Raw genomic sequence first — 19,362 nt, 5'->3', positions numbered from 1 at the left:
GGGGAGAGTCCACTGGTATAATACATCAAATAAAATCGTACACGACATCTACTTTATACAGGATTGAACAAGTCGCCAAATAGTACAAACTCCCTGGGCCCGAATTAGAATGAGGTCATCACAACAGCACTGCGGATAGAACCTACCCAATATGCATTGCGCGGTCCAGTGGCGCAGACAAAGGTACCCAAACGCTGATTTTGAAATTCCGCCTCATGTTCCTGTATTCGAAGGTTGATTTGCCGGGCTTTGGGCATCGGTGGTGCTGGTAACGGTCTGCAGCTTCAAGTATTCCTCTTCCAATCGCTTCTGCAACTCAAATTCGGCCTGTCGTTCTTGTCGGATTCGCTGTTTTTCTATGTCTCGTTCAACACCTCTATGCATCGCCTACAATTCGTCAACTTTAGTATTTGTATCTCCAATAAAGAAACAGGCGACTTACCGCTCGGTCCGCCTCTTGCGCCCAGTGAACAAACCAGACAATTCCCGCCGTACCCAGACCGGTAGCTGCCAGAGTAAACTTTGACGCGCGAGACATTGTCGATTTGATCAGAACGGAAACGTTGAATAATTCACACCGGGCAAATGGACGTAATGACAGATCCCAAAAATGCCGGATTATCAGTTTATCGCGTCGGGGCGGTGGGGAATGTACTGCCAATCCCCACCGCTTTGGGGGGTCATGCGTGGCTGATCGAGCTACGAAGCTCCGACTCTCCAGCAGTTAACGTTTCTTTCCACTTCCCATCAAACCTAAACGAGGGTTCCAGGAGCAAATATGGTGAGTTATACTACGACAAAGCCAATCATAATGTGTGCAAATGCTAATGGTGGTGGGGAATTAGTCGGCCCAGAACTCCGCGGGTATTCAGACCCTCCTCGATGTACGTTCCGACCGGACTCAAGCACCAGATCGATCATGCTGATGATAAATACAGGCCGAGAGAGAGGCCCAGAAGATTGTGCAACAAGGTATGATCACTGAACCGTGAGATCGTGGGCTCTAGATGCTAATATATCTGATTCGTTTAGCCCGAGAATGTACGAGACCCGATTACCCCGATCGGCATGCGCTGGTCCCCTAATCTGTTCTTTCTAGACCGTACCAAGCGGATAAGGGAAGCCAAGGCCGAGGCTCAGAAGGAGATTGAGGAGTACCGCAGCCAGAAGGAAGAGGAATACAAGAAGTTCGAGGCGGAGGTAGGATCACTTCCTGGACACAGCATTGTATCATCATCAATGGTTATCGCTGACATTCTTGGCACTTTAGCACTCCAGCGGATTCAAGAAGGCCGAGGAAGATGCCAGCAAGGAGGCCGAGGAGAAGCTCAAGGAGATCCAGGCTGCTGGCAAGAAGCAGGGCGAAAAGGTCGTAGAGGACCTGATCAAGGCCACCACCTATGTCAAGCCTGTGGTGCCGGAGAAGATTATCAAGGCATAGAGTTGATTTTTCGTCATTTTTCGTTTCTTTGCTTGTCGCTAGAAAATGCGATTTCGGCTGTTCATCGATATCCAACATTCGAGATATATGAGTTTTTACTGACTTTATCTTCACTTTTTCTACTGTCACTGTTGTGACTTTGTAACAACAACCTGCAAAAGGGTTGAATATTAGAATCGAATACCAATATTGTTTGTTTTGCCTCTCTGGTCTACCATTACATGTGCGCGATGTAAACGTCTACACAACGAGCTTTAAACCCCATCAGACCTCCATACAATGATCGGACTGAAGGGTCAATTGGATATTCCATGCATCTATGTTAATTAATGTAAACATTCGAGGCCGGAAACTGCAACAAATTAATCTACAACATGATCTATAGGTGGCACCTACTGATATGTCAGGTGAAACCAATGCGTAGCTCGAGAATTGGTCATTTCTTATCAAACGGAACTCTTGGTTATTTTAGCGCTTTATTTAAGATGATCTAGTCGGATAACGACTAAATCATGCAACTCATAGACACAGGCGGTTGATCGTGGCTGGTTGATCAATTACAAACCTAAAACTTAAGGCAGCAACGGCAATGTTTCTGGGTTGCGTCATTCCGTCTCTGATACAACCGTCGCGCAACAGATGATGATGGGATATGCGGTTGGTGCAAATATCTCTACCAAACAAATGCTAAGTGGACGCCTTATTCAGACGATAGGCATCTCAAAAAGGCGCACATTTCACACGTCCTCGCGCAGACTGAAACCCATTCTTGACCCACGCTTGGAAGACCTTGGCCATGTTATCCATGATGAGTACTCGGTGATTCGCGATAGCTATGGTGCGTATTATCCCAGACTAATAGACTACATGTTTCAATCCTAATTCTCGATAGCCGCTCCAAAACACCCAGTCGTTCTCGCCCACGGGTTGCTTGGCTTCGATGAACTGCGCCTAGCTGGTCCCTATCTCCCTGGTGTTCAGTACTGGCGGGGTATTAAAGAGGCCCTCTCCGCTAAAGGAATTGATGTCATCACTGCTACCGTTCCCCCATCCGCTTCCATTGAAGAACGTGCTGAGGCATTAAGACGTGAAATCGAAGATGGGGCACGGGGAAAAGATGTCAATATTATCGCGTATGTGATGTATCGCCGGATGTATGGGTATCCTCATGCTAATAAATCATCTTTTCGTCCAGTCATAGCATGGTAAGGGACTTTCTGCATTCTTGAACTGAGCTTCGTGCTAATCCAAGAGCAGGGGTAAGCTATCAGACACAAGTGCGCTATCATACGGAAATCTAACAAACATAGTGGCCTCGACTCCCGATACATGATCAGTCGGCTTCGACTAGAGAAATTCAAGGTGCTATCATTAACAACAATTGCCAGTCCACATCGAGGTGTGTAAAGCTAATGCTTCAAGGTGCTGTCAATTGAGCTAAACCGTGATCCAGGTTCTGCTGTGGCAGATTACGTCCTCGACCAGATTGGAGGTTTGTTGATACATAATTCTAAAAAGCTCTTGAAATTTCTTCTTATTGACCTGTTCTGTTATCCAGCCGATCGCCTTCCTCAGATTTACTACGCATTGAATCGGCTAAGTGTCGAAACGGGAGCGTTTGGTCAGCTGACGAGGAAATACATGTCCGAGACTTTCAACCCAAATACGCCGGATCTGGAAGATGTTCGGTGTGTATATAAGTCAGGATTAAAGGCTATATACTCGGCTAATCAATTAACCCTAGATATTTTTCATATGGTGCAGCATTTGAGCCTAGCATCTGGTCCGTGTTCCGCTTATCTCACAAGATCCTCGCCCAGATAGAAGGACCCAATGATGGTCTGGTCAGTGTGGCGAGCAGTCATTGGGGAGGTGATAATGGATATAAAGGAACTTTGATGGGAGTTAATCATCTGGATCTTATCAACTGGAGCAATCGATTGAAATGGCTAGCTGGGGAGGTAATGGGACAACCACGGAAATTCAATGCTATCGCATTTTATCTGGATATTGCAGGTATGAAAATCCTCTTGAGCTTGAGTTGTCAATGCTAACCTTGCCGAAGATATGTTGGCGAAAGAAGGTCTTTAATCTTGGGTCCCGAAATTTGTATAGTGTCAACATTAGGGATCGACGGGATGCACAGACCCAACTCTGAATCTTCTTTTAGATCTGGACAGTAGACTAGGCGACAGTTATTAAGATAATCCACAGCTTTCGCAGTTGTTAATCTCGTGTATTTTCCACACCAAGTCATCTTTCATGCCACTGTCTTACTGCAGGCCAAATATCCGGTTCTTCGTGGCTGTGGAAATACTGGTGCCTGGCGCGCCCGGCTATGTAGTCATTTCCAAGGTTGGTTGGCATGACATGTACCTACATCATCATTTTTTGACCCATTTGAGCTCTCAATGGTGATGCAGTTTTATATATTTCTATTTCATTGCATTGATCAAGATTGAAAATCCACCAGGCAATATTGGATGTTTAAGTCCTGATGAAGGGCTGAAGATTTCCTGTAGATCATGCCGAGCTCCGGTCGTGAAGATCCAGGGATACTTGTACTTGTAACTTTGGTCAGTGATACGCTTTTTCTCATCCAGTGGACCAACGTGGCTGAGTATCAGTGAGGCGCAGCTCTAGCATTGCCCTATTCTTTATCCATTTCATGACGATGGTGGGACTATAGGGCAGAATAAAAGCTGCCCCATCAGTTGATCGGATCTGCGGCCCCAACGTCATCTCCGCTCCCTCGCATTTAATCTTCCTCTCCAACCATCCCACTCCGATCTTTTCATCCACCATTGAGCGGAATAACTGCTGTCGCACACGGAAAAGGGAATTCGACTAGCCGCGAATCCAGACAAGCTTACGCCCGAAGGAGGCCGAACCGCTACGGCCCGAGCGCTTGCCGCGATGTCCGCCTCCGCCACGGTTTTGCTGGATAACCAGCTCTCACATTTCACAAACCTGGACACCCTCTCCGGTCGCGTGGTGCTCCGCCTACCGACAGAAGCGGCCATTGCGGGTATTCAAGTCAAATTAGAAGGAGAAAGCCGCACAAGGCTGTCGGGACCTCGCAATCCGCAAAATGTGCACTCTGAGAAGAAACGAACAGAGCTGGAGGTTCACAAGGTACGGCAGGATTTCAAATGAGAAGTATTGCTGGAATAAAATGGCTCATCAAGTCAGATCCTATACAAGGTTGCGACCGTCTTCCCTACACCAGCTGTCGTGCAAACTGGACCTGCGGCGACGTCCTACACATTCGCAGCGGGCTCTTATGAATATCCCTTTCAGTTCAAGGTGAAAATATCCACCTCAAGCTTTTGGATGAGGTCTAATTTCCATCTAGTTCCCATTCAACAATGCGTGCAGTGCCCATAATAGCATGCTCACAAATCTCAATTTCACTGGCCTAAGGGTCGAGATGGCCCGCGATCCCAATCGACATGTCAAAAAGACGCTCCCTCCATCTTTGAGTGGATTCCCAGGCATGGCAGATATCCGCTATTTTGTCAAAGCTACCGTCATCAGGCCTCAATTTTACAAAGAAAACATTCGAGCGGTACGCCATCTCTTTCCAGCCCTCCATACCAGACTGACTGATCGACTTTACAGATTGTGCCTATGATGTTTCTCCCCATTGAACCCCCGAGAACTGGGAATCCTAAAGAGGAGACATACGCTCGAAGACAACACCAATTTGCTAAATACCCGAATGGGAAACAGAAGAAGAATTTATTTTCCCGATCGTCGATACGAGAGGCCTATTCCGAGCCCCCTCGCGTGTCCCTGGATGCTCGACTCCCAAATCCTTCTATTCTCACATGCAACGAGCCTGTTCCAATGCGTTTGATTGCCACAAAGCTGACTGATTCGCCGGACATGATCTACCTGCAAATGCTACAGATTGAACTGATTTCCCACACCAAAATTATTGCCCATGATATCACGCGGACAGAAACCAATACTTGGGTTGTTGTGAGTCGCAGCAACATGGGTCTTGCATTGGGAAACCCGGACGACAAGGTTGGCACTGACTGGGCCATCAATCCCAATTTGTGGAACAATCAGCCTTTACCAAATTCGGTAGCGCCTTCTTTCGAAACATGTAACATTGAACGGAGATATGAGTTGGAGGTACGGGTCGGCCTGACTCATGGCACGCCCGGAAATATGAAGGTATCTTTGCAACTTTGTCCCTATCCTATTTTCCACCCGTCAATGGCCCCTCGTTAACATCTATATAGCCACAACTCATTGTTCTTCCGCTGCGAATGCCAGTCAAGGTCTATTCTGGAATCGCTCCTCCTCAGGCCCTCTTGGATGCAATGGCAGCAGCAACGCAGCAGCCATCACCTTCCAAAATGAAACCGCGGCCCACTTGGCCAACGGAAAACAATCTTGATACCCCACCCCCAATGCCACCCCGGCCGGCTGGACCTGTTCCTGTACCAGCGGAATCAAGTGCCATCTATGATGAGGCACCTCCAAGCTATGAGGATGCAATGGCAGATAATCTTAGCCCAGTTGATGGACCACGCCGCGAGTATCACCCACCAGACGCCTCCTCCTCCCGGGGCACAGTGGAATCTGGAACTGATGCCAAATTCCCAGCCGAAACTGGCCGAACGCGTGAAGGACTCCTTGCTCCGGAGAGCAATCTCGAGGTCCAAGGCCGCTCTTCCTCCGAATCCTTCGACATGTTGCCCACCACGCCCCCTGAATCCATATCCGGTTCCCCGCCTGACTCCCCTGTGAGGCGCTCCCAAAGCATGATGAAGGTCCGTCGGAATCCCGTGGACGACGAAAGCCCTCCCCAGTATCAGCCTATAGCGGATAGTCAGCTCCGGGCCGCGAGTCATACCATCCAGCACCGACCCTCACAGAATAGTTTGCGCCCTATGAACCTCGGCGTACCCTCCCGGAAACCGGTGCCGAGCCCGAACAGACGACCTACCACTTAAGCTTGGAGCTCTGACTCGTATCTTCTGCTTCACACTCTAATACATATCTTGCAGCCAATACTTATCACCTGCATCTCTGATACCCTTTTCTGACGATATTCTTGGGCATATTCTAGCCCTCTGGAAGGGTTTTGCATCATGCGGAGTTGGATACCGCATTCAAATTACGCTACATAATATCATTGTAATTTGGTCTTGATCATACGATATTTGGGCATATTTCCCTTTTGTTCTTTTTCGGGTTCGTACATATGGATAATAATTAAATAGACTAATATTTTACCACCAACTCTGCAAAGCATGCAAAAAAGCTTGAATGTTATATCTAGCTTTGCTCGCGTATTCAGAAAATTCTTTATTCCACTAAGACCAACTGCAATCGAGATATGAACATTGTGAAAGTTTTTTCTTGCTATTTTCAATCATAATACAAAAAGCGGCGTATTCCCCTGTTGAGATCAACTGAGTGTCCTCCATATAGATCGAATGGTTTTAGTTCACGGCGATCAGTTGCGCCTCAGGCAACAACGTAACCCAACCTGGCTAGCGTATCTCCAGGTTTGGAGCTGCACGAGGCGTCTTTGCTGGTCTAGCTTTCTGTATTCAGCACATCTCTTCCAGTTTTTTGGGTCTCTATCTCACGCTCTTCAAATAATCCACATCTCAGGGATATTACCACCGGACGAAACGCTCAAGAAAACACCAAAATCCGCGCTCTTATCTTCCACCCGCTCGAAATTTAACGCGCAAACTCGTCGTGACAACACACGCCTTACCATAGCCCCCTTTCATGTCCCGATGATTTAGTCAACCAATTCGCATCATGCGGCTTCATCTGATTATCTCACGGCATGGTCTGCCAGCTACACGGGTTTTGTGGACGACTACGGCTGCCGCTTCGTTAGGAGAATATGGGACCCGTAGCGCAGCTCCGACTTCTGCGATTGCCTCGTCTCGGAACCCCAATGTTGCGTTTTCTAATGGTGGATACACGATTGCTCAGTTGTTGGAAGACATAAATGAGGTTGTGCCACTCGAGACGGAGCCCAGCGTCTTTGATCCGGAGTTCAGTGGCCAGTGGGGGTTGGAAGATTATGTAGTGGAGGTTTGTGGATCGGAATGTCTACATTTTATGGAAGTGGAGGGGTTACTTCGTGATGGCGATGAAGTTGTGTATGTCAGCCTCGGCTTTCTTCTTTCTATTGGGCTCTTTTGCTGACAATGTCCATAGCATCCGTGCTTTACAGCTTGCCGATCTGCGCGCAAGGCGGCTTTGTGGTCGTCATCAGATTGCTACAGATGGCAAACACCTTATCGATGGTGTTCCATTTGGATTGCCCTTTCTCAAGCGCGCAACCACTAGCCGACCCGCTATTACGATTCCTCCTCGAAAGAAACGCCGGACTGCATTCTCTTCTAGCTGGGACCAAGACCCGGGACATGCGTACGAAGCTTTGAATGAGGATGAGGAAGGCGACAGGGAGTGGCTACCACCAACTGACCCCGGATTCGGAAAGGAGCTCTCGATCCTGCCCGTGGAGCATGACATGTCTATGGGCACTGTAATCAGACACCCCATTGATCACTCGGCGGATGAGGACAGTGAGGATGTAGACGAATATGAACCTGAGGAAGATGAGCTCGAGAGTGAGCTCAAGGCCTTGAAGGAGGAATTTGAAGAGCCCGCTTCACAATTCGTTGATATTCGGAACCAAAGCCAACAAGTTGCTGATATTTCGACGGGACGTCCTACCTCTGCGGGTAACAGACCAGGTTCTGCGAGTACACTTCCGGGGGGATCTGTGGTGGGCGCTTCATCTTTGTCCAGTAAACGCTCGCGAGGTGACGAATCTTCACCTAGGGTTTCCAAGGCTGTGAGGTTTAATAGAGGAGACTTATTCCCAGAAGAGCCGCAACTCGCCCAAATCGGCAAAACTGAAGTCAAAGATAGTTTACCTGAATTATCCGACTCCGAATGTGGCTCCGACTCTGACAGCGACTCTGATTCTGATTCTGATTCTGATTCCGATTCCGATTCCGATTCTGATGAATCGCAAGAAGGCTCCACTGGATCAAACGCAGCATCTTCATCCGCAGAAGAACCTTCGGAGGATGAACAGTCAGATTCATCGAGCTCATCTTCGTCTGATTCTAGTTCCGATGACTCCTCGTCCGAGGACGAAAAGCCCGCCCCAAAAAAAGCACGAAGCTCCCTTATGGCACCTCCTGGTCAGGGTACCATACGGACCAAGAAAAGCAACAATCGATTCAAGCTTCGTCGCCGTCTTTCCAAGCTTAAAGAGGTTGGCGTGCTCCCTGCCGACGCAGACTTTTCTGTATTGCGCGCCTGGGAAGAGAAAAACGGAGGCTTCCACTTCCCTGAGGAGTCACACATCATGTCCCCTGCATTAAAGAAGGCGGAAAAGAAAGAGCTAGAACAGAAAGAATTTGAAGCCAAACGGCAGCAACTTCTACGAGACCTTGCAGCCTGCGGTGTTGATCTTGAAGGGACATCTGAAAAGGAAAATGTTCCCCCGCGCACTTCTACCGTCTCCGCACCTGCGGTCCCTGAACCTGCTGTTGAAGAGTCCAAAACCGAAACCCCTGAAACCGAACGCGCAAATCGCCGTACCTTGGATATCGCAAGTTCGCGACGACTGCTTTTCGGGTCTCTTGGAGTACGCACGCCAAAGACAAAAGAAGACGAAGAGAAGACCATGAGAAAGCTAGCGGCCCAAGCCAGCAAAGTTCACAAAAAGCGAGCTGAGAAAGTGCCCGTCGAAGAAGAATTGCCCGTCGAGGAGAGCGATGATGGTTCTAACTGGGAAGACAAACTCAATATCAAAGCTACAGAATGCGTATTTGAAGATATTCCCCTAACGGCACCACCGTTCCCCTTTAAGAACCGCTGGGATGCGGAAGCGAATGCGTTGATTCGGGAGCGGATGGGCTGGAACAAGAAGCGCAAACGCAAGCAAAGAGTCCAGGTCTACGAGGAAGCCGAGGAGTATGATGAGGGCCAGTATGGAGAAGAGGGCCAATATGGAGAAGAGGGCCAGTATGATGAGGCCCATTATGGAGACGAGCTCTACAATGCATACCAAGGAGCTGAAGGCTACGAGTACGGACAGGTTGCCTTCCACAACTATAACGAGCCCACCCCGTCTGTCAACAAGAAAAGACGTGGAGAAGAACCGATGGTCGATGATCTTCCTGTCTTTCCCACCGACTCAAGTTCTGTCCCGGAGTTGCTTGAGAGTGAAGCAAAACCTGGTGCTATCATCGCTTTTCGCCAACTAGATATGTCTAAGGCGACAAATTGGCAGCCCCGTATGTCCGAGTACAGAGTTGCCGAAGTTCAAAAGGTTGACAAGGATGCCATTCATGTTCGACTAGCAGTACGCGATCGGAGACCAAAGAAAAACCCTGAGGATGACGAAGGAGACGAACCCCGTCAGTACAGCGGCTTCGAGATGCCTGGATTTGATGACGATGAAGAGGATGACGACGGCTATCGCGAGCTTGTCTATGCGGAACTCAGCGATCCAAAGCTTCTAAAACCTGCGCCACGGACTGTAGACGATGACTCGGATGATGACTCGGATGATGAATCGGATGACTCCAGCGATGAATCCGGCAGTGAGAAGGAGAAAGATGAGGAGAAAGAGAAGGATAAAAATGTCGTGCAACAAGATAGCATGTCAGTAAATTGACCTCGGGTTTTGGTTGCCAATGCTTACTCGCTTCAAGTATCTCCGTAGTTGCGGATTCGATGCCGAACGCCCAGCTGGCCCCTCCCTTGGACGACATGGACCTTGATGAAACGACATTTGTCACTCTAGTCACCGCCAGCGAATCTCCGCAAAGGCTCTCCGACGTCACGTCTATTCACACTCCCGGCATCGTGCTGCGACGTGCAACTCTAGACCAAGGCATCGAAGATGAAACTAGTGACAGCCCTCCAGTACCGTCACCATCTTTCTCGGGATTTCATTCTGCGCGGTCATCTCCGGGCACGAGATTGCGTTTCGGCAATGAAGGCGAAGAGAGCAATCTCGATGGTCACACTCTTGTCGGCGAGGCGCAATCTATGCTCGACATCTCCAACCAGGAAATTTCGACGCTTTCCTTTTTATCCGCCAATGAAACCATGTCCCACGATCAATCTCACTCCGAGGAGCACGATCGCCAGGTTATTGAAGAGCCCCAAGTTCTTGGAGTCAACGGTTCTGGACCGGATTCCTTAATCTCACAGGTTCATAACCCAGCCGGTGCCAATTCGGATCAGTCTCACCCACCGCCTGTCCCTACGCGGGTTGCTGTTGAAGAAAGTTCCGACACACGAAGGGTTTCTCAATCATGGGAAGATATCCTGCGCACGCCTTCTCACGAAAACTCCGATCTGGAAGACGACGCAGAGCATGCGAAACACGACATAGAAGAAGATAAAGACAGTCTTCTTCATAGTAACCAAAGCCTCGATCCGTCTCCGAACCCATCCCCCCCTCCATCCAGCTCGCGATTCTCGGACAAACCCCCTCCGAGTGCCCAACCAGAACGTCGCTCCAAGAAGTCCAAGAAATCAAAGGCATCGTCCAAAACAAATACTGAATCTCCCGCATCATCCATCCGTTCCAAGTCCCGTGCTGTTCTTCCGTCCTCCGAGGTCCCTTCATCACAGATGTCTGAACTTGTGGACCTCACAAGCCCCGGTCCCATTGAGCCCACGGACGAGGCACCAAATGATGAACCCGAGGGGGTCTCGAAGCCCGCTGCTGACGATAGTACCCCTGTACGACAGATCAAAATGCAGCGCATGACCGAAGTCAGCGTCAGTCCCCAGGTCAGCCAGAAGAAGAACAAGAAGCGCTTGTCGCGCAAGTTTTGAGCTCTCTACCATTTTCTTCCTGATCTAGTCATGTGATTGGCTCAAGTCAACCCTTATTTCCCATTTTATGCAATTGATAACCATTCGCTGTATCTTATCAACAATTTTTGGCATTACGCCGCGCACAAATCTAATGGTTTCTTTCTTAATGCAAAGCATTACTATTTCCTAGTTCATGATGCCACCAAAATGACTAAATCTAATCCGTGGGTATGAAGGGGTGACTAAACCAGTTGAATGATTGGCTCGGGGTGATGTCACCCTACGTCTACTGCATCACCAGTTCATTTCAAGTTACTGGGTAAAGTATACCTGTACAACCAGTATTTAATCGCAATTACCTGCAGCAATTGATTCCATTATGTCTTCCCCTCTTCTCCTCCCCCGCTCCATGTTCCGCCCTTTGCCAATCAACTCAATATATTTACAAAGACTACACATAAGTTGTCTTGCCAGTAGCTATACTCAATCCATTCCATATCAAGCTCGATATAATCATTTCACATCACTATTTCGAACCTCAACCCCGCATTGTTCCCACCAATTTTCCATCCGCCCTTTCTCCTCGCTTAACACCAACATGGCTCAAGAATACAAACTTAAAGGCCTAGCCTCCTTTGGGGACTTGAAGACCACCGAAAAAATCGAAGTTGAGGTAGAAGGTGTGCCCGATGGAAAGATTTTGCTTGTCAATCTGGATGGCAAGATCCATGGGTTGAGTCCACGGTGTACTCATTATGGTGCACCGTTGAAGAATGGAGTTGTGGCGCCGGATGGGAGAATCACCTGCCCTTGGCATGGAGGTATGTTTAATACAAACTGGGCTTAACAAATTATTTTGTCGAAATGATACTAATGAGTAACAGCGTGCTTTAACGTCAGCACTGGAGATGTCGAAGATGCACCCGCTCTAAATGCCTTGCATAAATTCGACGTCTTCGAAAAGGACGGAGCAGTCTACGTCAGTGCTACAGAAGCCGATATTAAATCTGGACAGAGGAACCCAGTCGGTCGGTGCAGTGTATCCAACTCAGATGAGAAGATCGTCATTGTGGGAGGGTCAGTACATCCAAAATCTACATCGAGGTCCAACCCTTGGAATACTAAAAATGCGCAGTGGAAGCGGAACAATTGGCTTAGTCCAAGCTCTCCGCGAACGTAAATACCCAGGCCATATCACTATTATCTCCATGGAGCCAGAATATGTGATCGACCGCACGAAATTGTCCAAGGCGCTCATCCCAGACGCATCCAAGATTCTCTGGCGTCCATCTGAATGGTATGCTGAGGCAGGCATCGAGAAACTCGTCGACGAAGTCAAAGCCGTAGATTTTCCATCGAAGCGTCTCTCTACGGCATCAGGAAAGACTATCACTTATACGAAACTCGTCATAGCAACAGGAGGAATCCCGCGCTCACTTCCACTACCCGGCTTCAAGGACAATGAGCTGCGAAACATCTTCCCCCTGCGCACCGTCGCAGACGTCCAAGCCATCCTAGAAGCAACAGGCGACCAGAAGAAGCAGGTAGTGGTAATCGGCTCCTCATTCATCGGCATGGAAGTCGGAAACGCACTTGCCGGCAAAGAGCACAACGTCACAATCGTCGGAATGGAAAGCGTCCCACTAGAACGAGTAATGGGCGCCAAAGTCGGCCAGATCTTCCAGCGGAACCTCGAAAAGAGCGGAGTCTCATTCAAGCTCTCCGCCGGCGTGGAAAAGGCCACACCTTCCTCGTCAAAGCCTAACACCGTCGGCGCAGTCCATCTAAAAGACGGAACCGTCCTCCCAGCCGACCTAGTCATTCTCGGCGTTGGCGTCCGTCCCGCAACAGACTTCCTTCAAGACAACAGCTCAATCTCTCTCCAAAAGGACGGATCTATCGCTACAGATTCCAACTTCGTCGTTCCAGACCTCGATGAGTCTGTCTTCGCTATCGGCGACATAGCTACATACCCTTATAACGGTCCAGGTGGAGATGGAAAGCCCGTCCGAATTGAACACTGGAATGTAGCGCAGAATGCTGGGCGGGCTGTTGCGCGTGCGATTATTCATGCGAAACATTCGCCGATCTCTTCTCTCCCGCCTAAACCATTTATCCCGATCTTCTGGTCTGCGCTTGGGGCTCAGCTGCGGTACTGTGGAAATACGGTGAATGGGTACGATGATGTGGTTTTGAAGGGTGAGCCGGAGAATGGGAAGTTTGTCGCATACTATACTAGTGGGGATGTGGTTGTTGCTGTTGCTACTATGGGGACTGATCCTGTGATGAGTCAGTCGGCAGAGTTAATGAGGAGGGGGAAAATGCCTGGGAAGAAGGAAATTGTTGGGGGCTTGGATGTGTTACAGGTGAAATAGAGGATTAGGTTCTAAATTGATTGATATTGGAAGTCTTAATTATGACTGGAGGGTAGACCAAAGTTATGTATACGACTTCAAATAGCTTGGAATACCCTAATCAGTCTCCACGCAATGTCTTGGTAATGAAGCAAGTAATTGTATTTGGTATGATTAAACTTCCTAACTGTTACGATCCGATAGCTAGCTCTTCCGTCCATTATGCGCTTCTCTCTCCATGGCACTTATTATCAATTTCACACATTCTGACCTGGCTTGTCCGCTTTCTTGTTAAGCAAGGTAATCACGATTCACGCTTGCAAGCAAAAGTAGCTATTGACAACAATCGGCTCACTCGGCTTGAGCATTCTTGATCTCCTTCTGACGTTAAGTCCATGGAGGTATAACTGCCATAATCGCAGCGAAAGGATAAGCCTCGCTCAAGGAAGCCTCATTTCCATAAGTCAAGAAACCTATTGCAAGCTCTCGATGCTGCGGTCTGAAAAGCCATGTTATATATAGCCTTAGAGTAATTCTTTGTTTGCCAGCTTTCCTTGACGAGCTGGCACATGAAGTTAGTACCACTATTATATGGTCTTAGAATAGGTAATTGATACTCATTGTGGACAGTGACTCTTCTTCAAAATTGCTGGTATTAAAATACTCCTTCAAGTGGCTTCCTATGTGTACTTTTTTACCCACGCTCTGGTATATGAGATAGTCCTCTGTGTCTGAGGATGATGAGCTCCCCTCACTCGAATCCTCATCTTCTTCAATCAGCACGGGGAGGATTTCAGCCTTGATACCAAGCGATCCCAGGATACTGTAAACTGCGAAGTCTTTGCCTTTCAACCTCTGGGGAAGCAACCGTTGGGCGCTGTGTGATGTGTGTGGATAGGCATGAGAGCAAAATATCCCCAACACACCACCGGACGTCATGAACCCGGGCATCTCTAGGATATTTCTCAAATCTTCGTACAAGGGAAAAGCCTCTGGATTGATGAAAGGACTAGGAGATTCTGCCGTGAGTGGCTTCCTGATATCATTGATGAACAGATTGTAGGTCAAAGTGATGCGGTCGCCATGAGTAAAGGTCTTGATCTCGTGCTCACAATCACTGTAGAAAGCGGCCCACTGGATTGTATTTGCGCTGCGGCGTTCCCAATCAAAATCCATTTCTTTCCCTCCGTGCCGAATGATCAAGTTTCCGCCCTTAAATGGCGATGGCAGACACACAACTAGGGACCCGATTTGGTTTTCTGAACGTGGACTATCAACATGTTTCTGAAAGAGACCCGACGGGCCCGAGTAGACATTGAGCTTGTAGAGCTCAGCTTGAATGCGTCGAGGCGTGTAAGGATACTCATCCTGATCTGGAGCCAAAGGAGGAGCAAGGATCTGCTCAATTGTTTCAAGGAGACGAAAGTCTGCTAGATTGAAGCTCGTAATAAACTTACTAGGATCAAGCTTCCCAGCCCGGCGGTATTCAAGATCAAGGACATTTTCTTTCCCTCTGCCAAACCCAGCGGGCTCACAATCCGCAACTATCTGGGAAAGGCTGGTGCTACTTGGGTCTTCGAGGGGAAGAACAAGTTTCTTCGGGCTATCATCTGTCTTCCAGAAGCAAATAGTGACCGGATTGGACACCTTTCTGGTCTGACCTTCTAGGTTGGCTTCAGCTTTGACAGGAATATTACCCCCGCAGGCAAACTCAGGCGATCCCGTTATCTTTGCCAAGGGATTCTTCAAGTTCGCGACAAATTTTCCTGAACGCTGTCTTTGACAAGGATGAGCTGCCAGAGCTGGTTTTCCGTACCTTTCGCTTAGGCATGGTGAGTCACCGTGATTGTCAGTTGCAGGAATGTCTTTTTATGAATGATTATAAGAGGTCCAAGCAGATGCTTGAGCAAAAGAAAAGGTTGAAATACTTGAAAGGAAAGGTCGGGGGAAAGTATTTAAGCTCAAGATTATGAAAATGACCAGTCCAACTAGGGAATCGGCACCTGTTGAGCGGTCGAAAAAGCGACCAGCTGCCTGGAACTAGGCAGAAATGGTAGGATTAAACCTGGGACCAACTGCTATATGGAAAGCGCGCCGGACTTAGGATTGATATTTAATCTATGACCTCTTATTACTTTGGCCAAAGTACCATGGCAGCCTCCAACCTAGTCTCTACATTGGTCTTCCACTTTCTTTCCTACTATATTAGTGAAGCAGTCAGTGGACTCTCCAAAAGAATAAGTATTGATCTGGAATAAATGAAAAAGTTTTGCCAAAAAGTCTACAGTGTACCCAAGTAAGAGAGGGGTTCATCTCTTTGATACATTACTTATCCTTGGGAATCGTCCTTTTTGAGACTCCTTCGAATGCTCAACCAATATATTAGGAGAGAATCTACGAGATATTACAGAAGATCAAGTAATAAAAACCTAAGTAGGAGAGGAAGAGTAGGTGATCAGGGGTAGAGCACTCTAAATTACGTACTCAGAAGCTCTCAGGGTATAAGATAATTTAAGTTGATTTTCAATTCACATGTACACATTGCATAGCTATAATTCTTTTAACCGGAACGCCCACCGCGGATGTAAATGTCAAAATGTAGTAGAATATCAAAAACACCCAACAGAGACACTCTGTCGGCTCAAGTATACAGACCCTATTGCTCCTTCTTTGACTTCTTCTCTTTCTTTTCCTTCTTCTCTTTCTTCTCCTTCTTTTCTTTCTTCTCCTTCTTCTCCTTTTTCTCGGTCTTTTGGCTCGGCTCCAACTCAACATCAACCACCTGCACCGACTCGGCCGGCGGTGACACCGAGATAGGAATCACCCGGTTCGACTTCTTGTCTGATGAGCCAGAGAAGAAAGCCATAGGAACAGATTGACCCTGGTGCTCCGATTGAGCGAGCTTCTCCTCCTCAACAGAGTCCAACATCGTACCCTCAATACTCAAGAACCCACGCTCCCGCTCCGAACCGGGAATGACGTCGACATCGACAACGCGGAATCGCACATTCCCGCGTACCCTGTGCCCAGACACAGACTGGAAGTGGCCAGAAGCAGCCTCCTCCTCTTCCTCATCAGCACCGATGTCAAGCTCGTCCGCAGCCAGCGCGGCGGGCTGGAAGTGTTCCTTCTCCGCGTCGAAAAAGGCCTTCTCGTTAGATCCTGATTCCTCATCCGTAGTCGCATCGTTGACAGTTCCACTGGTGCTGTCTTCAGTGTTCTCGCCCTCCTCACCTGGTGGTACCCAGGTCCAGTTTGTGGGGAGTCGCTTGCGCTCAATGCCGACGGAGAACAGGTTAAAGACAACGGCTCCGAGGAAGCCCTCCGATTGAACGTTCACCCAACCGTCCAGGGTCTGTCCGCGCTTGGGACGGAAGACGAGGAAGGTCGCTGTCAGGTAGACGTAGAGAACACCGTACTCGTCGGCAGTCTTGGCGAGAGTCAACTGTGCCGGGTTGTGGTCCGTGGACTGCTTCGGTGTCGATGAAGGTGGGAAGCTGGAGATCGAGGCGTTCGAGTAGGCCATAACCACACCCTTAAGCGGTGGGTAGTAGGTCAAGAGCAGCGGGGCGAGGTGCTCCGCCTGCAGCGAGGCCAGCGCATGGGTAGGCGAGATAGAGATAGGAGCCAAAGGCAGGTAGAGGGTAGCCTTTGTGAGCGAGAAGGGGGACTCGGGGTTAGGGTCGGAGTTTTCTGTAGCGGCCTTCTTGCTTTTAGATTTGGAGTCGGATTTGCGCTTTTTCGTTGGAGACGAAGCTTCCTGCTTTTTGTGCTTGCGCTTGCGCTCAACCTCTGTGGCAATCGCTGGGGAGCTGTCGATATCCATTGCGTCAGCCATTATGGGCGCAATTGAGCTGCTCCGGCGAGCTGTGGGGAGTGATCGGGGTCGGTCTTTTTTTTTTGATATAAGAAACTTTTTTTTCATCTTGCATTTTGCTGATGAGAGAGGAAGGCGGTGGATCCGGGCGGTGACGAGAAGTAGACAAGTTACGCGCGAACCAGCATAGGTGGAACTTCAACAGTTTAACTCCAGTCAACCTTGTGCTCGAAAATTTGGTTGTCTGGAATGTGCTGGATTGGAGATTGATTTTCTTTAACTAGATCCGTCATGGCATCATTACTCCCCTTTATTGGGTGGGCCATTCTCCCAAATGTATGTGGATACTTTCAAACAGATGCGGAGAATACACATCTCCGCTGCCTTTTGATAAGCCCCTCTAACAGATACATAGTACGCAACAAACATCCTGCAAACCGTCTACTATGGCATCACCATTCGAGCAGGCGAACCTCGCCCCATGCCCCAAACCCCGCGGTATGAGCGTCATCGCCGTCGGATCTTCATCTTCGTGATCGTCACCTACCTTCTCTACACCCTTTACGAGACCTTCCACCAGGTCCAATTAGCAGGGGACTATTACCAGGTCCTAGGCGTATCCCCCTTCGCCGATGAGCGCATAATCAAGTCCCGGTTCCGCCGGCTCGCAGCGCAGCACCACCCAGATAAATCCGGCATGGAGGCCGGATCAGACGCCTACTTCATGTTCCTGCGCCGAGCTCAGGAGACCCTCGTGGACCCCATGAAGCGCTTCGCATACGACCGCTTCGGTCCCGACATGCATGGCTGGGGAGACCAGAAAACAATGCGCGACTTCGTGATGCACTCTTTAGTCAAGTCCGTCCTACCCCAATATGTGGGCGGATTCATGACGATGATAGTATTGAACTGGCTCTGGTGGCCGAATTGGGGTCGCTACGTAAGTAAGCCCACATCACTGTTAAGTGCAATATCTAATTGCTGTTCCAAGTGGCGTTTCTATACCTTTGCCGCACTGCTCACCCTCGAACTTACCATGATCACCCAAAACCAAACTGTCTTCATGCCAACAACCTACCTCCCTGATATGATCCAATCCCTTCTCCCCGAAAACACCTTCTACCTTCTCCCATTCCAGATCCTCACACTTGCCCGACGCGCGTCTATCACCCTCCACATCTTCATTTCCCAGGCCGCTCCGCCGGGCAGTAAGAATGCCGAAAGTGGTGGTGACAAGATCTCCCCGCAAACCATGCAGCGAATGGGTCAACTTGTGACAGCGACTAGGGCGGCGGATGCCGAGGCCACTCGTCTGCTACAGCTGGGATTGGCGCCGTATCGCGGGGATCGGGAGAGTGTGTCTGCGTTGAGGAGGGGTATGAAAGAAGGGTTGATTCTTGGGGGTGTTAGGTCTGGTCCTGAAGTCCAGCGTGCTGTCGCGCAGGTCGTAGAACGACGAAAGGCGGAGGGGACGACCGAGTAAATATTCAAATAATGTATTACATATTTTTGTTAGAGGTATACTAAAATCATATAAAGACTATGCACATGTTATTCCTATCTTATCCTACGTAGGGTCGGCGGGTTGGACAACATCCATGGACATGAATTGAATTGTAAAGGCCATGAAATTACTACCTGACACGGTACATGAATGAGACAGTTGGGTAGAGAAATTGTTGCCCTAGAGGATCCCGGTTTTTTAGTCCTGCTCCCGATAATGGTGGGCACAATGGTCTTGTGACACTCGTTTCCCGGTCTAAAGTATAGGGTATTTATTCCTGCCCAGCTGTCTACCATTCGATATTATTGGGTTACTAAAGATATATAGCCGGTTACAATGGGAGTTTTGGACATTCATTCGGTAAGGCAACTTAGTGAATACTTGTTGAAATATACATGCGATACCT

At 48.8% G+C, this 19,362-nt stretch overlaps 9 protein-coding genes across 9 annotated transcripts; 6 read left to right on the top strand and 3 right to left on the bottom strand.

The window, feature by feature from the left end:
* Positions 1 to 213: 213 nt before the first annotated feature.
* Positions 214 to 538, bottom strand: N7520_001884 (protein PET117; the record flags this gene model as incomplete). The annotated part of the gene is made up of 2 exons (XM_057135819.1): positions 214 to 387; positions 443 to 538. 2 exons carry the CDS (start codon positions 536 to 538, stop codon positions 214 to 216), a joined length of 270 nt encoding a protein of 89 aa, XP_057001755.1.
* A 240-nt stretch (positions 539 to 778) lies between these two features.
* N7520_001883 (uncharacterized protein) lies at positions 779 to 1,441 on the top strand (the record flags this gene model as incomplete). The annotated part of the gene is made up of 6 exons (XM_057135818.1): positions 779 to 781; positions 846 to 884; positions 939 to 972; positions 1,033 to 1,041; positions 1,100 to 1,200; positions 1,271 to 1,441. 6 exons carry the CDS (start codon positions 779 to 781, stop codon positions 1,439 to 1,441), a joined length of 357 nt encoding a protein of 118 aa, XP_057001754.1.
* Positions 1,442 to 2,080: 639 nt separating this feature from the next.
* On the top strand, positions 2,081 to 3,532 carry N7520_001882 (triglyceride lipase; the record flags this gene model as incomplete). The annotated part of the gene is made up of 9 exons (XM_057135817.1): positions 2,081 to 2,279; positions 2,334 to 2,574; positions 2,637 to 2,646; positions 2,699 to 2,700; positions 2,752 to 2,840; positions 2,895 to 2,933; positions 3,000 to 3,129; positions 3,186 to 3,457; positions 3,507 to 3,532. 9 exons carry the CDS (start codon positions 2,081 to 2,083, stop codon positions 3,530 to 3,532), a joined length of 1,008 nt encoding a protein of 335 aa, XP_057001753.1.
* An 825-nt stretch (positions 3,533 to 4,357) lies between these two features.
* N7520_001881 (arrestin (or S-antigen), N-terminal domain protein) lies at positions 4,358 to 6,411 on the top strand (the record flags this gene model as incomplete). The annotated part of the gene is made up of 5 exons (XM_057135816.1): positions 4,358 to 4,576; positions 4,634 to 4,747; positions 4,797 to 5,009; positions 5,063 to 5,626; positions 5,695 to 6,411. The coding sequence occupies 5 exons, from the start codon at positions 4,358 to 4,360 to the stop codon at positions 6,409 to 6,411; spliced, it is 1,827 nt and encodes a 608-aa protein (XP_057001752.1).
* Positions 6,412 to 7,234: 823 nt separating this feature from the next.
* On the top strand, positions 7,235 to 11,299 carry N7520_001880 (uncharacterized protein; the record flags this gene model as incomplete). The annotated part of the gene is made up of 3 exons (XM_057135815.1): positions 7,235 to 7,584; positions 7,643 to 10,111; positions 10,162 to 11,299. 3 exons carry the CDS (start codon positions 7,235 to 7,237, stop codon positions 11,297 to 11,299), a joined length of 3,957 nt encoding a protein of 1,318 aa, XP_057001751.1.
* Positions 11,300 to 11,879: 580 nt separating this feature from the next.
* Positions 11,880 to 13,656, top strand: nfr1 (putative AIF-like mitochondrial oxidoreductase (Nfrl); the record flags this gene model as incomplete). Its single annotated transcript, XM_057135814.1, has 3 exons — positions 11,880 to 12,102; positions 12,166 to 12,358; positions 12,417 to 13,656. 3 exons carry the CDS (start codon positions 11,880 to 11,882, stop codon positions 13,654 to 13,656), a joined length of 1,656 nt encoding a protein of 551 aa, XP_057001750.1.
* Positions 13,657 to 14,232: 576 nt separating this feature from the next.
* On the bottom strand, positions 14,233 to 15,466 carry N7520_001878 (uncharacterized protein; the record flags this gene model as incomplete). The annotated part of the gene is made up of 2 exons (XM_057135813.1): positions 14,233 to 15,408; positions 15,452 to 15,466. The coding sequence occupies 2 exons, from the start codon at positions 15,464 to 15,466 to the stop codon at positions 14,233 to 14,235; spliced, it is 1,191 nt and encodes a 396-aa protein (XP_057001749.1).
* An 825-nt stretch (positions 15,467 to 16,291) lies between these two features.
* Positions 16,292 to 17,473, bottom strand: N7520_001877 (DNA-directed RNA polymerase I subunit RPA43; the record flags this gene model as incomplete). Its single annotated transcript, XM_057135812.1, has 1 exon — positions 16,292 to 17,473. One exon carries the CDS (start codon positions 17,471 to 17,473, stop codon positions 16,292 to 16,294), a length of 1,182 nt encoding a protein of 393 aa, XP_057001748.1.
* A 270-nt stretch (positions 17,474 to 17,743) lies between these two features.
* On the top strand, positions 17,744 to 18,935 carry N7520_001876 (J domain-containing protein; the record flags this gene model as incomplete). Its single annotated transcript, XM_057135811.1, has 3 exons — positions 17,744 to 17,788; positions 17,868 to 18,392; positions 18,444 to 18,935. 3 exons carry the CDS (start codon positions 17,744 to 17,746, stop codon positions 18,933 to 18,935), a joined length of 1,062 nt encoding a protein of 353 aa, XP_057001747.1.
* Positions 18,936 to 19,362: the final 427 nt, after the last annotated feature.

The sequence above is a fragment of the Penicillium odoratum genome (assembly GCF_028828045.1).
Source record: "Penicillium odoratum strain IBT 22623 chromosome Unknown utg000001l_segment0_segment0, whole genome shotgun sequence".
Lineage (NCBI taxonomy): Eukaryota > Fungi > Ascomycota > Eurotiomycetes > Eurotiales > Aspergillaceae > Penicillium > Penicillium odoratum.
The sequence above is the reverse complement of the archived record's forward strand: the minus strand, read 5'-3'. Positions and strand labels throughout refer to the sequence as shown.